This window comes from Rhinolophus ferrumequinum, chromosome 8 (assembly GCF_004115265.2).
Source record: "Rhinolophus ferrumequinum isolate MPI-CBG mRhiFer1 chromosome 8, mRhiFer1_v1.p, whole genome shotgun sequence".
NCBI classification, from domain to species: Eukaryota; Metazoa; Chordata; class Mammalia; order Chiroptera; family Rhinolophidae; genus Rhinolophus; species Rhinolophus ferrumequinum.
The window spans coordinates 84,799,531-84,816,817 of record NC_046291.1 but is presented as its reverse complement, the minus strand read 5'-3'; the positions used below and the strand labels follow the sequence as shown (position 1 = coordinate 84,816,817).

General features: G+C 37.0%; 1 protein-coding gene across 1 annotated transcript in view; it reads right to left on the bottom strand.

Annotated features, from left to right (window-relative positions):
• Positions 1 to 17,287, bottom strand: part of NCKAP5 (NCK associated protein 5) — an 826,259-nt gene that overhangs the window by 422,620 nt on the left and 386,352 nt on the right. Inside the window, exon 5 of the mRNA XM_033113039.1 lies at positions 8,281 to 8,414. Coding sequence (XP_032968930.1) covers positions 8,281 to 8,414 — 134 coding nt within the window. The remainder of the gene's footprint in view (positions 1 to 8,280; positions 8,415 to 17,287) is intronic.

Below are 17,287 nucleotides of genomic sequence, written 5' to 3'. Positions count from 1 at the left end.
GTGGCCACGTTAATATCAATATTAATAAAAAAGCTCATTATAAAACCTAACAGCTTGAAGTGTTATAGGAGCTAATTATGTAAAAAGAAACTCATGTCTGTATTTTGAGAAAATGCATTCTGTCACTTGCTGCGACTACAAGCCACAGGTGAAAACTTTTGGTCAGGAGAAATGTGAAAAGAATTCTGAAACACAATTTAATAAAAACTACAACACCTTTCTTTTGTCAAAATCCCATAGCTTCAGTATAGCTAATTCCCTACTTTGTTCTGCAGAAACATTCTTGAAAGCTTGAGGCTGTTTGTTAGTAACAGATGTAGACATTCATAACAAGGACCATCTTAACTGAATTATTTCCACAAATTAAACAAAGGAGCCCAAAGAACAGATCCGGGTGTTTACAATCAGCACTCAAGAGATATATTCTGCAGGAATACCATTCATTAAATGCACTGCTTATGAACCAAAAAGGTAATCAGAACAAATGTCCTCATTAGTGAGACTGCTTCCATAGACAGACTGGTATAAATGTTATCTAAGGGTCATAAAACACTCTCTGAAAGTAAACTTCATCCTAAGGGAAGTAAACTTTCAACGCACCAAATTCCACCTAGTGCCCTGCAGACAGGAATTCTGCAAAGAATATTCTAAAACAGTCAACTCATCTTTTATAGGTGAGAACTCCATCACAGAAGCCCAGGAATAGGAAATCAGATCTTTATCCTCCCAGGCCATCATGGTTTAAAACTCTAAGAATGATGACTATTATCAGAAATTTAAAGATCCCCAGAAATGGTCATACTATAGCCTCCCTTGGAAGCAAATTTATATCATAAACATACTATCTTTAAAATTCATCCATATGATTAAGTCTTTCAGAATAAAATGCTGGCTGCATCTTTCTATTTTGGTGAAAATCTTTTCTTTTTTTCTTTCTTTCTTCTTTCCTTCCTTCCTTCCTTCCTTCCTTTCTTTCATCAACAAACAAATATTTATTGAGTGCCTGCCATAGCAAAGGTCATGCGTATGTGAGAAATGTTCTCTACCCCTTGGATAGTCTTACTATATGACTCAGTAATCCCTTTCCTAATTTCATGCCCCAAAGAACTGAAAACACACTAAGACCTGAGCATGAAAGTTGCATATTTATAGTAAGAACTTTATACTAATCAAAAACTGGAAGACACTCATCAGCAGTTGAATGGAAAAAAAAAATATGGTGGTATTTCTATACAATGGAATATTACTAAGCAATACTGATGCAGCAAAAGGATGGATCTCAAAAGACCAGCTAAGTGAAAGAAGCCAGACACAAAAAAGTTAAATACTTCAATTATAAGGCTTTCTGGAAAAAAGCAAAACCATAGGGAGAGGAATTGGATCAGTCCTTGCCAAGGGCTGAAGGCATGGAGAGGGAACCAACAACAAGGGCACTAAGGGAACTTTTCAGGAGCATGAGATATTCTATTTCTTGATTGCAGTGATGATTACACGATGATAAATGCTTGTAAAAACTAATCAAAGTATACACCTAAAAATGGATTTTCTGTAAACCTGACCAAATAAGTATTCATTTTTGAGAATAATAATAAATTTAGTTTCCAATTAAGAACAAAACCATATTCTTCTATATTTTGCATTTATTTCTTAAAAGAAAAGGTGTGTTGGAGTGGGGATAGTAACACATTGAGATTTATAATAAGTAATTGAAAAAAATGTATAGAGGAGAGACTAAATCACTGGTGTTTTTTACTGATGGCTGTTTCTTCAGAGAAATCATTTAGAAGTGAAAACAATTCTGGTTGTCATAAAGTTCTCTCTCTTCAGGCTTTTCCCCAAACCAGTTCAAATAAATCCTAAAGCAGACAACATCAGAGCCATGAGCAATAACCATTATGTCTCCTGCAGAGGATCTTAGCTTCCTCTGGCCAGTCAAGTTCCTCCGTATTCCACTGTGGCTGTTCTCACCAGAAATATTTCATCCCGGCTTGGCAGTTTTCTAATCTCAACCTCTCCAGAGTCAGGTAACCAACATCGTCCCGATGAAAGCCCAGTCCCACAGCGCGTCACTGTGAGGACAAGGTGAAGAGTAAGCCCTCAACACAAAAGCCTGGTTGTGAGAACTTCAGGAAAGCCTGCTTATGTTACAACTTCGCCCAATACACGCATTTCAGTTCAAATACTCTGTCTTTTTAAAAGCATTAAAAGCACTGCAAACTATAATGCAACGCCACTTCCTTTTTTTACAAATGAGCAAATTGAGATCCAGAAAGGTCAAATTGCTTAACCGAAGTTATTAAGCTAGGTGAAGTGGGACTAGAACCAGGTTCTAGAAAACCTATTTAACAGTAAAGTGCTCTTTGAAATGAAATTGGAAGTATGTGCTGTGTTGATATTTTTTTCTCGACCAGGGAAGTATAATAGGCAATACGATGTTTATGTTGTCTGCTCAACACCGTAGAGCTCTATTAAGAATTTAAGAAGAAACTGTGGCAGTGTCATCATGTCTCACACAGAAAGAGAAATACAAAGAAATAAAGGAGTGTTCAGCATTGAGTCAATAGTTGTTCAGGGAACTGAAAATGGCCTTTCTTTTTTCCCTTCTCTATATAGTTGGTTTTAACTTCCCTCTGCTTTGCTCAAGAGAGAGCTTACACGCTAGATCACTAAGATATAAACTTCTGACATCAATCTCTGCTCCATATTATGTTAACCAGGCAGTTTAAAAGATGCCATTTAAAATCTTTTCGTTCATCTGTTGTAATTTGAGGAAAATGTATCATTGAACCAATGTCACTTTGCCATTTTAAATTTTTGGTAGATTTACTCAGAGGAGCAGAAGAGAGGCCTCCATTTTTATGAAGTCTCAGCCAGAAATATTGCTGATAGTGTGGAAATAGCAACTCCAAATCAATAGAAAATTGCCCTCTGTATTCATCAGGAAGAACGAGGCACTTAGGAGCGCTGGCCTCGGTGATAGGTTAAAGTTGAAGAACGGTCCAAGGTGGGAACAGAGGCAGAAGAAGAGCAGGAGAGCTCAGTGCTGTTGATTGTCCACAGGTCAATTGGCAGCTTTTCTTGTTATGATTCACTCCTTCTAAAGATGTACAGAAAATGTTCTTTTAATGTACCAGACAGATACAGAGGCAGAAGGGAATACGTGGGTAGAACATTTAAGGGCATATTATCCTCTTCAACACACACTTCTATGCCAGGTGCCTACCACTTCCAAATAGGCAGCTGAAAATGAACCCTAGGATTCCATAAAGTCTCTGAGAGCTGATGATGTGAACAGCAACCAGTGTGCAAGCTAAGCCGTCAAACTATCTCCATTTCTGTCTCCTTGAAATTCAGCATACAGCTGACTGCACTTACGCATAGCAATCAACTGTGATAGGAGAAATCCTCCTCGTTACAGTAAGCAAAGACACAGCTTCAAGGCAGGGAAACAGTGCAGGGAGAGAAGGTCAAAACAGGTGCAGAGAAATCCTGGCGGTAAAGAGTGAAAGTGTGGGCTTCATGTGGGTGATTTTGAACTATCCAGGTCAATTATGGAAAACAAAGCTTAATTGTTCCCTTTACTTAAATTTGCACTGCATGGTGTAAACACACACACACACACACACACACACACACACACACACACACACACACACACACACACACACACACCCTGAAATGTGTGGAACATTTCAAGGCGTAGAGAAACACTGATTCCTGACGGTGCTTTGGGTGTGATGTGGTTTGCTCACTGTCAATAGTTCACAAAACATGTCTGTCTGCTTGTGGGTCCACTAGGTTGATTCTAATTTAAAGCTTCAAACATATTGCCGCATAGAGCTGTCACACGATAAACACATATATTATTATGGCTAGTATCACTAAACAATTATTGATTTCATCTGGCTTGATTTATGATAAAGTGCCCATTACAAATATGAAGTCTGGTTGTCCTAATTTTGGACAAAATTTCCCTTCATTTATAGCTAAGCTATAAATGTGTTGTTTTGTTCATATATGTACATAAGGCTTCTCTATCTGGGTTGCATATTTTTTGAGGACACATCCTGTGTTCTGTCTTACGGTACACACTATAGAAGTGGTGATTGTCTGATAAGAACAGCAGCTTTCAGTAAAAATCTACATATTGATTAGACTGTTTCCAAAGAAACCGACTACAATACATGTGCAAATCATGCATGGTTTGCATGAAATCCGTATTCTGTAGAGTTGTTTATTTCTTCACATCTCTGTTTTTTAAAAGAAAAAAAAATCATTGTTACTCTACCTCTACGTACCCCACCTCACCGGAGACAGTGTTCCTGGAAGTGCTTCTCCAGGTGACTCTAGCTGATGCAAAAACACTTCCTTCACTCAAGGTAGAGTCATGAGGCTGTGGGTTCAAACACTAATCGTTTTTACATACCATGTTTCCCCAAAAATAAGACCGAGCCGGACCATCAGCTCTAATGAGTCTTTTGGAGCAAAAATTAATATAAGACCTGGTCTTATTATAATATAATATAATATAAAATAATATAATATAATATAATACCTGGCCTTATATTAATTTTTGCTCCAAAAGACGCAGTAGAGCTGATGGTCCAGCACTGTCTTGTTTTCGGGGAAACACGGTAGGAAGGGAGCAGTGCCACAACATCAGTCCACAGCATTAACCTTGGCTTGCTGCACAACCACAATTCAAACAGTTAAAGGGATGGCGGAGACAGTTGGAATTATAGGGGATCACAAAGCTAACCCCATAGAAAATATGTCCAGCCATGTGTACCACACAGACAATGGGCTAAACGAGCATTAGGACATCTGGAAAGCATCTTTGATGTATATCAACAAATAATAAGACAAAGAAGGGGCAGCCCTATGGATACTACCACCTGCCTATTAAGTATCACCTTATTGAAATGCTCCATCTATGGAAAAGGCTTAATTAGAAAGTATCTTTTTTCTTCCCGGTATTTACATTAAAGAATGTAAATGGTCTCGATAAAGTTGGTGATGACTGCCTGAATCACCCTCAGCGCAGGCAATTTGTGATTTATGAGCTTAGAGCTGATTATATAACCTCTGCTCCATCTTTTTTTTTTTTAATTGCCCAAATTTTGGACCACTGCTGATCGGTATACCATAATCAAAGGTCAAGAGGGAGTAAGAGATTCCGGATGAAGGTTTGGTGGTGACATAAAAGAGATCCACTCATCAAACATGTTTATAGATTTGTACCACCTAAGTGATCTCATTACTCGGTACCACAGATAAACACAACTGTTTGAGTTTGGTGCCTTCAAGCCACCAGACCCATCACTTAGCTAAAATTGCATAAAATCAGGCCTTTGACTAATTTTCCTGAATTGTTTATTTTGACACCTGAACTCTAACATTCTAATTCACACACACACACACACACACACATACACACACACACTCACACACCTATTGCCCCAGCTTCTTAATTATTCACTTCCCCTCTAATATCTCACCTTATCCCCAAATCTGAGACTCAGAATCTCCTTAACTACCATTTAGATATTCCCATGGTGACAATGCCATCAAATATACCAGGAAAATACTTCACACAACTCAGCCCAGCCTTCAGCATCTCATGCCTCTATGCCCCAGGTTTATAAAAGACATATTAGAAAGATACAACACATATCTGTTTAGATGTCCCCATGAACTTGCAGTGTAGAGCTTGACTTGAGAAACTTGAATACTGGAGTTCTTCTTATTTTCCTTGCTATCACTTAGGCATGGACCCATCATTCCTAATTCATGTATTATGAAATTCAGAAGCTGCTTAACTTTGTAGATAGAAGTGACATAGCAGAAGTGGTACCACCTCTAAGAATTAATCCTAATTTGCCCCATCGTGGACCATTGTCTGTTACATCCTTCAATGCCACCTATAAAGGGGCCTTTGTGATGCATTCTATTATGAATTTATGACCAGAGATAACGTTTCTCTCTTTAAAGAGTAGTAGTAGCCTTTGCCTATGAGATAAAAGTTACATACCCTCTTGTGTATTCCTTTTTATCTTGTCGGCCAGGAATCTTAAAGCTAAATTAAATGCTCATTCTCAGAAAATATATTGGGCTCTGTAAGTATGATTCCTTGTGACATTCCCCTTTCATGGTCTCTATTTTCTGTTTTTGTCTTATCAGCCTTATTGTACAACTATCTTTTATTGTGAGCCTTTGAAAATGTGAGCTATTGGCATTATTTTTAAAAGTAACTTCATCCCATGAAAAATACCCCAAAAAGTCCACATCTCAGATATTATCATGTATAAAATAAACTAATTAACCCAGAAAAAAAGGAGGAAATAATTGTGGATATACATGTTTAATTCAATACAATAATTTAGATTATAGAAATTATTTACGTGAGCATTTAGATGCTGACCCTGTCCAAAGTGATGCACTACAGGCGTGTCCTGAAAATTTTACAAGACTTACTATTATAATTAGATTGTTTAAATAAGCATAATTAGAAATATCTTGTAAATCAAAGTTTAAAATGTGAAAGGCAATCAGAAATGGTTTAGCAGGTCGAGTTAAATTATTGTGTAATTATATCTGTTATATGTGCTTTTCCCCCACCGTTTGCTCATTTACGTTAGTTGTCGGGCTGTAATTGGATTTGAACTTTTCAGTTTCAATGAAGCTTTACAGAAGAAAATTTATTATACTGGGGGAAAAAAATCTGCAGAGGAGCAGTATGTAAAAGCAACCACTGTTTGTTTTACATATAATTATCTTCTCCTTCAGCCTGTGTTGTGGGCTTGGCTCTTGTGTGACTCAAGTCTGTAAGGGATTGCCACTTGATTTACAGCAGATGACCTAGCGTCATATAAAAATAATTTACTGTATGATGTGCCTCATGCCCTGTAAACCAATGGTTTGAATACAGAGACATCTTAATTAGTGCAAGGATAGCAAGATCTGCCTCCTCCTTTCCTATATCATTAAAACGGCAAGTATTACAAAGCAGTGCTTGTTTTAAAGTTGCTTCGGAGTGGGGATCTATTACTTCAGGTTGGGAGTTATAAAGTGAGAGTTGCCATCAAACTGAGTAAAAAATCAAGCACAAGTTTGTATAAGTAATAGCCTGTGAGGGGTGGGACATGCATTTGTTAAAATATTGATCAATGCATTTCTCCAGCACCTCTGTATTATCATGGGCTTGAAGAGTTGAACAGGGTGTTAAATTATGACTCTGAACACAGAGGAGTCATCCATCCTTCCTACCCTGTTCCTTCAAGAAGCCTCTAAATCAATGTAGCACACATTTATGGCATTAGACACAATGAGATAAATTACCTGGAGGCTCAACTGGGGTCTCGCCCCACAACACATCTGAAAATTAAGAATCATTATAAAAGCCTCATAATGAGGAAGCTATATTATCCATCACAGATCATATCCAAATCCCAATGGTAAATCAAAGATAAGATGCACATAGTTTGATCATGAAAATTTAAGGGCAACATCTCCCAGGCTTCTGCCTGGGAGAACTTCATGGGCGAGAAAACACAAAAATTATTTTCCTGATTTTGCAAATGGTGAAGTGAAATATAGAAATGAAAGTAAACTGTCCCTCACAGGGTACCCATATTTGGTCCCAGGACTGTAATTGCACAAGTTACTGTTTTTAGTTCTAAGGAACTGAATAGATTTCAAATAACAAGCTGAACCTTCACCTGTATTAACTACAATCAAAAACGGAAAGATTCTGACTGTGCTGGAATTAAACCTAAGAAGAGCTACTTTTTCAGAATCTTCTCAAATTCAAGTTGTATCTTTTTAAAGGAAAGAGGCTCATTGATTTTTTTTTTAACTACTCTTAAATGTTTCCTCTAAGTCATGAGTAATAGCTTACTGGATAATTAGATATACTCTCTCTCTACCTTAAAATAGGATTACGATGACCTGACCAGTGAAATTTCATCCTCGTGGCTAGCCTTTCACAGGACATACCAATGAGCCACAAATCCACTGCATCTTACTGTAAAACCTGTTGGAAAGCCATCCGGGAAAAAAAGACAACCAGGTTCAGTAAATCCAAGACTATGTGAGGTATGAATGAACAGTTTCAGAAAATTGGTTCAAATGCAATAATACCTTGGCCAGAGGACAAGGTCTAAATTGTTTGGGGAATTAGCTAGTCAGACGCAACAGAATCTTGCAGTGGAAATTCAAGCAAAGGTGTGATTGGTGCAGGGAGAGATGCACCTTCTGAAGAAGCCCAGTTCATTACAATACCTGGAGAACTGCTGCTGCAGGCCACGCATCTGAATTCTGTTGCGTTCGGACTCCAGTGTCACCTCCTGCAGCCGCTTCTCACTCTGAAGACGCAAGTGTCTCTCCTCTTCCAATTCATGTATCAGCTTCTCATGCTATAAAAGGCACAAAGGAAATGATTTTTAAGAAGGTGCTTCTTAAATATTATGACAAAAATAATTAGTAATGGCTGTCAGTTACTAAGTGCTAAAATGGATTATATATATGTATTTTTGTGTGTATATGGAATATATATATATATACATATATATTAATTTCATTTTTGTTACAACCCTATGAAGTAGGTTCTATCATTAATCTCTTATTATAGACAAGGAAATCAAGGATCAGAGATATCTAAGCAATTTATCATAAAAACCAGAAGGTAACAGGTTTTCAATCCTGGTTGATTTGACTCTAATACTTAAATAATTTCCACTAAACCAGGTGGCTTCCTGTGCAGCTATGAAGATCTATGACCCAATAAGACTATCAAATGCATAATAATTCAAGTAATAATGACTGAGATCATTAGTGCCTGTTCAGAATTATTTCATCTCTTCAATCTCTGGTATATGCTTTAAAGAGAAAATTACTGTTTTATAGAAGGGTCAAGAATTTCAAGTTAATTAGACTATAGAACTCATAAGAATAATGTTAAAGAATTCGTTTTTATTTTGTCCAATTAGGTTTTCACAGGTAAAACTAAGCTAAACCACCCACTGTATTTATAATCCCAGAAAACTAGCTCATCTCACAAATCAGTGTCAGGGATTAAAAGAGGGATGAGATGACCCAAAATAAATGGTTCAGCAAAACTCATTCTTGGAACTGGTAAAAAGCACACAAGATCAGATCCTCCTACTGAGACAGGTTAGCTTGCATGTCTCGCTAGGTAGACAGGGAGGTCCCTGGTGGAATAAACAAAAGACAGCCATATCCTAAAACTCCAGGTTTTGAAATCACTCCTTCGCTCCAGGACATAATATAACAACGCCTTGAGGTTAATCATAAAAATCCTTTTGGCCTGAAAAACGGAGCAGATCTGATAGATAAGAGTGAGTTCCTTTGCTAATTCCTTTAGGATGGGCAAGCAGAACAAACCTGGTAGACGAATTTCATTAGAAGGCGCCAGTTCCCTTCTCCAAACAGCTCCCCTTCCCCAGACAGACAAGGGAAGGTATAAAAGTAGGAGCTTTTGCCTCAGTCACGGGCACCCCATTCAGGACCCCCTCCTGCTCGGGAGCTCTGACCCTTGGCTTTCAATAAACGCTCCTCTTTTGAAAACGCTTTGCCTCTCCTGGGTCCATGTTTCCATTCTTCAGGTCTCACAAGACACAATCCCGGCACTCACTCACTCATTCACTCCAAAGTCCCCTACATCACCTGGGGACTCACAGAGACATATTCCTCCTTCACTATACTCCTGACATTACTAACTCAGCCATGCTAATATCGTTTTTGCTTTTGCTTTGCTGTTGCTACGGTGTTTTTGTTGTTGTTGTTGTTGTTTTAGCCTGTCATGCTGTTATAGTTATTGCTGTTATTAAATTAAGAACTTTGCATACAGGATATATAGTCTATGATGAAAACCAAAGACTCAATACCTGCTTATGAGGAACCTAAATTCTTAAAGGGAAAGAAGAGAAGCCGAGACCTCAGTTTCCAAATATGTTAAACACTATGACTCTACTATGCTTTATCCAGGATGAAATGGATCCATTACACGGGGCATATTTACAGGAATTGATAGCAAAGATAGATTTTCTCCAGCTCTAATTCATGTGGGAACCGTTCTCCTGAAGACCATGAAGGAAACATTAGATCATAATCTGGAAATGAATCAAGGTCATCTAAAACTACTCACATACCACCCTGCCTCTGTACCTTTCACCATGCTCTTCCTTCTGCTTTGAAAGCTCTCTGAAATCTCTATTCAAAGTCTAAGGTTCCTTCCAGGCTCAGCTTTAAACCATCCGCTCTAGATTGTTTCCCTTATCACTTCATTGTTATTTCCCTTCCTTGAGTTTCATCAGCACCTACTATCTTTATACCCTGCAGGTCCTTACTTACTATTTTCTATTATTATTTTTCAAGTGCATTTATTATAATTCTCCAACTACATGAACACTTGCTTGAAATTAGGACTCTGTCTAACGTACATGTATATTTTGACAGCCTGTTACTCAATGCACAGTAGTACTGAAAATATATTTGCTTATTGATTATGGAGCTGGCCTTCTGCTAAGTCAGGGATGTAACTTCTATGTCCCTAACTATCCAATGGTCCATTTTTAACCTCACGATCAGTTACTTCTATTGGAATCAGAAAACGAAAAGTCAAAATCAAATCTTTATTTGGCCACTCTCCAGTAGCTTTGGAAAGGAAGAAGACCATGGTTATGGGAGAGAAATATAGTAATTAAAGTTGCATCCCTGTAAAAATAGTTAAAATGGAAAGTTTTATATTTTACCACATAAAAAATAAATTAAAATATAAATTTTTTACTTAGTTATTACTTATAATCAACAGCACTACTCTCTGTATAGACACAATGGATTAGAAGGAACTTGAATAAGTCATATTTTAGAATTGGAAAGGCTGTGCTTTGATTTCAGAAACAGGCAATAAAAAAATGGTGTACGTTAAATTTTCCAATGCACATCCTAGGAAGGGTGTGCAGTTTTACAGAGAAAATGTCACTTTCTTCAAAAGTAAAGAATGTTAACATAGATTCACTAATCTCTATATTAAAGAATCCCCAAAATCTAATAAGGAAGAAAGTTGCCCATACGTATAATGTTTCTGTTTAATTGATTAATGCCTTTTCAAATATAAATGATATCTTTACAACATAGAGAAAGTTTTAGGAAATTCTAAGACTAATAAAGGCAAAAGTTGTTTACTAAAATTTGGTCTTTTCAAATGGTATGTATTTCCAAAACTATGGAAAAAAATTCTTACCTAAATTATAAAACATGGCTAAATGTAGCAAGAGAGTGTATCCATGGACTAGCCAGATATTTTTCTTTTATTCTTTTCTTTTCTTCTTTTTTTTTTTTTTTTTTTTTTTTTTTGGTTTTAGCTGTATCTTGGGTGTAAACTGATTTATCCTCAAAGTAATAAAGTAATTTTGGTTTTCTCCCACAGGTTTGCTCTGTTTCTTTTACAGCAGGGAGATTGAAAGAGAGTTGAGAGAGAATGGTTGGGTGTTATTTATATGGTGCCATTAGGTACTGAAGAGCAGTAAGTAAAAGACAATGTCACAGAAACCTGGGTTACTAAATTTCTGTGGCGACATCTCTAGGTCTGAATCTAAGAAGTGACATGAAATACATGTTCCCGGGAAACTTTGCCAGCTATGTCTCTTCCTTCCCTTCAGAGACATGGGCTTCACTCTCATTCAAAAGGCAGGTTTGAATGCTCTTGTCAACAAAAGGTGACTCCAAGTGGGTGAACTTTCCACCCTGTGTTCTTGTTCTGCTGCAATCTCTGACTCTGAAATAAGTCCTATGAGAAAAAATTTCAATTTGGAGAGCACATCACATTTTACAAAATGTTCCCACTTTCAATGCTGTATCTAGTCCCTCAGAACAATTCAGCAAAGTCAGTTGTTAGCGAATCCATTTAAAGATAAAGAAAATGGAGTCAAGAGAGGGAAGGAGTTTGCCCAGGTTAGAAATGACAGCTCTGGGACCAGAATCAAGTTTCTTGGACCCCAAGTCCCCATTATTTTTCCCCCTAATACAGTCAGTTCCACTACAATACTTACCTTAAAAGTGCAAACTTATTCCAATGCAGTTGATATAGCAGGGGCAATTTGAGCATGACACAAATCTCACATTTGCATATGCCCGATTTCATTCACGAGAAACATGAAGCAAACACAGAAAACTACACCCATTGAACCTAGTACAGAAATACACAAATCACACACATCTCTGAGAGACTGACCAGCACCCTCAGTCTACCACCCATGTTATGAGTTACTGCCATCCATAGCTGCTGGTAAAACCTGCCCTCTGCTTGCAGCCTTCTTTCAGCTGCTTCATCAAACCTCACACGCTGCCAGCGAGCAGCACCTCCATAAGCCAACTACATGTCCTTTTCAGGGTAAAGTGTCATATTTCGTGTATTATTCATGTATTTCGTAGTCATTTAACACATGAAAACTTAGCTGCCATTTTTATTAGGTTCCTATCTTTTTTTTATGTGTCACTGACAAAGTTTTTGAGTATCGTGTTCCAGGTCCACTTTTCCCACAAGCCCTGTGCCGTGATCTTGAGGAGCACATATGTCACGTTACAGCCGATCTGAGTGTCCCTCATGGTGGAGAAAAAGAAATCTGAGTCAAGTGTAGAATTCCTGAGCCCATTTCCTATCTGGGCCCAAGCAAAGAGTTGGGCCTTTGACAAAAAAATCAAACATGCAAACAAACAAACAAAAAGGTATATTAAGTCCAAGTCTTTGTTCTCCCAAATGAGCCTGCCTGTATCTCAGAGCCTTCACAGATCCCTTAAATTTCCTCAAATTTAGTTACTACATCTGATTAAACCTCCAGGGAAGGAGACCCCACAATTTCCCTGGTAATTCATCTTATTTTTTAAAACTCCTCTCCTGATAATTTTAAGACTTGCTTAAAGTGTTTCAAGTATCAGAAAGCCATTTCTATCTGCATGTTCCCAGGAAATTGGAAAAAAAAGTCTACAGGTTCTGACATTATTTTCTAATTTAATAAAGAGCCCTGCTTAGAAAAGGAGCTATGCACACATCCACATGGATTTATTCATTCTCTCAGAACATAATTGTTTACTGAGCAGTTACTATGTGACAGGAACTAAACCAGAGAAGAAGACAATCAATGAGCCAAATAAACATGGCTTCTGACTGCAGTAGACTTGCACACAACAGGAGAGGGCAGGTACTAAGTAAACCATCACACAGGTACATATATTAGAATACAATGATAGATAATTAACGGTTTGCTGAAAGATGACAGAAAGAGGAACTTTCTGATTTTGTTTGGTGGGTTACAGAAAGACTTCTCTGAGGAATTAATGTTTAAACTGATGATTTAAACATCTGTGATGATTAGTAGTTACCAGCACTCTAGGCAGGGTGAGTAGCGAATGAGAAGTCTTTAGTCACAGATGGGAAGATGGGAAGAACAAAGAGAAAATTGTGTGCCGGGAGCCCGGTGAACAAGGGGTTGGGAGTGGCGTATGATAAAGGTGGACCAGTAAGACACAGAGCATGGGGGACCATGAAGGCCATATTAAGGATGTGGGATTATATCCTTAATGAAATAATCACTCATTACCAAGGTCTAATCAAGTGAGTGCTAGGATCTGATAAAGATTTTGCAAAGATTATCTGACTACTCTGAGGAGAAAGAACTGAATTAAGAAGCTGAATAACAGAATGGGAAAATAGTTCAATAGAGAATGGTGAATGCTACCAGCTTATAGTTTAGACCCCACCGTTTGCTAGTCAAGTAACCGGTTTTGGACGAGCCACTTAACTTAACACTTGACTATTTTTAGCCAACTTTCTCTGTGTATCAGGGTGAGTAAAATTGCCCAAGCCAATGTCATAGCCAATGTCATAGCATTATTGTGAGGAATAAGCAAAATAATGTATGGTAAAGCACCATACAAGCTTGAAAGTTCCATAACAAAATAAGATATGGCTAATATGTTATGGCTTATATTATCTAATGTAGTTTAGCTACTTTCGATAAATTTATAAATACTTCAGCCTTTAATCACTCCATGTTAAATAAATATTGTTGTTATATATTTCTTTAAAAAGCTCAAAATGTGTGTGTGTGTGTGTGTGTGTGTGTGTGTGTGTGTGTGTGTTTTAACAGGATTAAACTTGAATAGCGAGGGGGAATTCATTTTAAAACATATTGTAATGTAAGAACTGAGAGACTAACGTAATCACAGATGCCATCTAAAATTATATAACCCTGTGTTTAGACTTCCATAAGAGACATCATTTGTTTAATCCCACCACCTAGAATGATTTTAAACAGATGGCTTGGTCTGTGGTGCCAAAACCGCAGGGGTTAACATGCAGATTTCAAATATAGAAAGTTAATAAATACCTCTACCCTAGATCTAATTATATTTAGCAATTCTACTTACATCAGTGGGTGATAACACTGGTAGTTTGTTATTCGGTATTCTGTAAAGTTTGTTACAGAATATTTGAAGAACTTGGAAAAAAAGGGAATTTACTTGCGGTGGAAATTCTAGTGCCACCATGTATGGTCATGTTAAGTGAAATATCCACCATAACAAGAGAGGCACCTCCCACACACTTCAAACACTCCATGTGAGCCCTGTTTAGTGACTGACATGAGGCATCAACTTATCTCAAGGTATTCTGTGTTGACTCGATACTTAAAAGATACATGATAATACGAAGTCGGAAAATTAGGTTCACAAACTCATCCTAGAAAAAGTGCTACGTGCCTCATTGCTGAATATCACTATGGTCACCTTCGAAGTACTCCCCTTGAGAAGCTATGCACCGATGGCAGGGCCTGCTCCACCCTTCAAAGCAATTTTGGAACTCCTTTTCTGGAATGGCCATCAGAGCTGTCGTCGTATTACCCTTGATGTCCTGAATGTCATCAAAATGCCTCCTTTCAATATTTCCTTTATCATTGGGTAAAGAAAGAAGTCATTGAGGGCCAGATCAGGTGAGTAGGGAGGGTGTTCCAATACAGTTATTTGTTTACTGTCTAAAAACTCCCTCACAGACAGTGCGCTGTGAGCTGGTGCATTGTCGTGATGCAAGAGCCATGAATTGTTGGTGAAAAGTTCAGGTCGTCTAACTTTTTCATGCAGCCTTTTCATCACTTCCAAATAATAAATTTGGTTAACTGTTTGTCCAATTGATACAAATTCATAATGAATAATCCCTCTGATATCAAAAAAGGTTAGTAATTGCACAACTGAAATCTATGTAATTCTACTAACAATTGTCACCCCAATAAATTAAAAAAATAAAAATAAAAAAAAAAAAAAAAAAAAAAAAAGGTTAGCAACATCGTTGCAACAAGTTTGTGCACTTAATTGTCAGACGTTATATACGGAAAGCTCTATGTTTCTGTTTCAAAAGATTTCCTGAAATGCGTTCAAGTTATAATATTCGTAATGTTTTATGATCAAAGAATTATGGAGGGGGGAATATTAATACCCTTGGATTAAAGAAAAAGAATCTAAAAGGTAGTGAGAAAAGAACAGAGCTCATTAGACAAGGTCATAGGGATGAAATGGTATTCCTGGGTATTTATGAAAAAAAAAATGAACTAATTAAAGAAATGTGGAATCTGACAAACAAGTTACATATTGTGCAATGGGGATTTTAAGTTAAAAAGACTGTTAGATAAGTACATTTGATTCAATGATACAGACATAAAGCATGTAATTAACACTCAGTAATAAATTTAGAACTTCAAGATCTGCTTAGATTTGCTTATTAATTCATGTCCAGACAGTCACAAATATAGCCACATGTTTACTAATCAACATCCAATGTATGTTGAAACATTTTAAGATTACAGAGTCCTAGAATAACCATTCTAATTCTCTTGCTACCTATTGAGAATTGAAAATTAACAAGTGATTACTTTTCTTCAGAAGTCCGTAAATCAAACATATACCATCTACAAAATTAAACTGTTATGTTTTCATGAAAACTAGTTTTTAATGGAAAAATTCTATATTAACCAATTTCTATCAAGCCAATGTAAAACGGGTCTAAATTAAGCATTCTTTATTACATCTAACTGCAGCCACATTTTTGTTTTTTACATAAATTGGAATATATTTTCCCCATAAGGCTCCCTGAATTCAATATCCCCATTAGTTATGAAAGATCCAGTTATCCTAGAAGCAGAGAAACAGATAAGGAACTTAAGAATTGATTTTTTTTAAAGCCCGTAGTGTTGGCTGTAATAGAAGAATCAGAATCAGATTTTGAGATTCTAGGATAGAAACTGCCCAATATACATCCGCAGTGCTGATAACATTGCCAAAGACAGACAAAGCTTTTATTCTAAGGAAAAAAAAAAAGAAGAAGAAGAAGAAGCTTGGTTTAAAAAAAAAAAAAAAAAAGTGCGAGAAGGGAGGAAAAGGTGAGTGAGGAGAGGGTGGGGGAGGGGGAAGAAATTTCAGATGGGCACTTAGGAGGATCTTAAAATGTCCTCGATATTAGACTGCTAGACAGGAGCTCAATAAGAGAAGTGTCACAGGTGAATCACTCCATACGATTACGATTTTGTTGGGCAAAAATCAGGTGTGTGTGTATTACTTAGCAAAAGTATATAGACGTGAACTTTATGGGAGGAGTATTTTCAAAGTAGGTTGTGCAGAAAACATGATAAAAATGAAGATTTGGCATGTCAAGACTCATATGGATTACAAAGGTATGTTGGAACAAATTATAACAAAATATGATATCCTTCAAGAGAGAAAATTAAGTGTTTTTTGCTTATAGTCAGTAAACTTTATTATTTTCAACTAGGACTACAAGTGAAGAATAAAATAGTAATATTGTATTCACAATATAAAGTAATGCTGTTTTGATTTATATTGTCATACAGCTGGAAAAAAAGGACAGAAAGTTATCCATTGATTCACTTCCCACATTTTTCATCACTTTGAGTGTCATGATTTTCACCATCATGATTCCTATGGTGGAGAAAGCATGAGGCTAGTAGTCTGGGTTATTATCGTTTTGGTTCTCCCATTAACTAGCTATGCAACTTTGGGAAATGCAATTACCTTCTTTGGACCTCTTTCTAAAATCCTAAGCTTCCTTTCAACTGTCACATTTCATGCATTCATGAAATTAAACACAACCACAGTCATGGGTTTAAAAGACATTACTCCCAAACATGGCACCTTGGAATATTCAATACCTTAAGGTGAAGGAGATTGAGAGAACAAAAAAGCAGGAAATTCTCTCTGACCT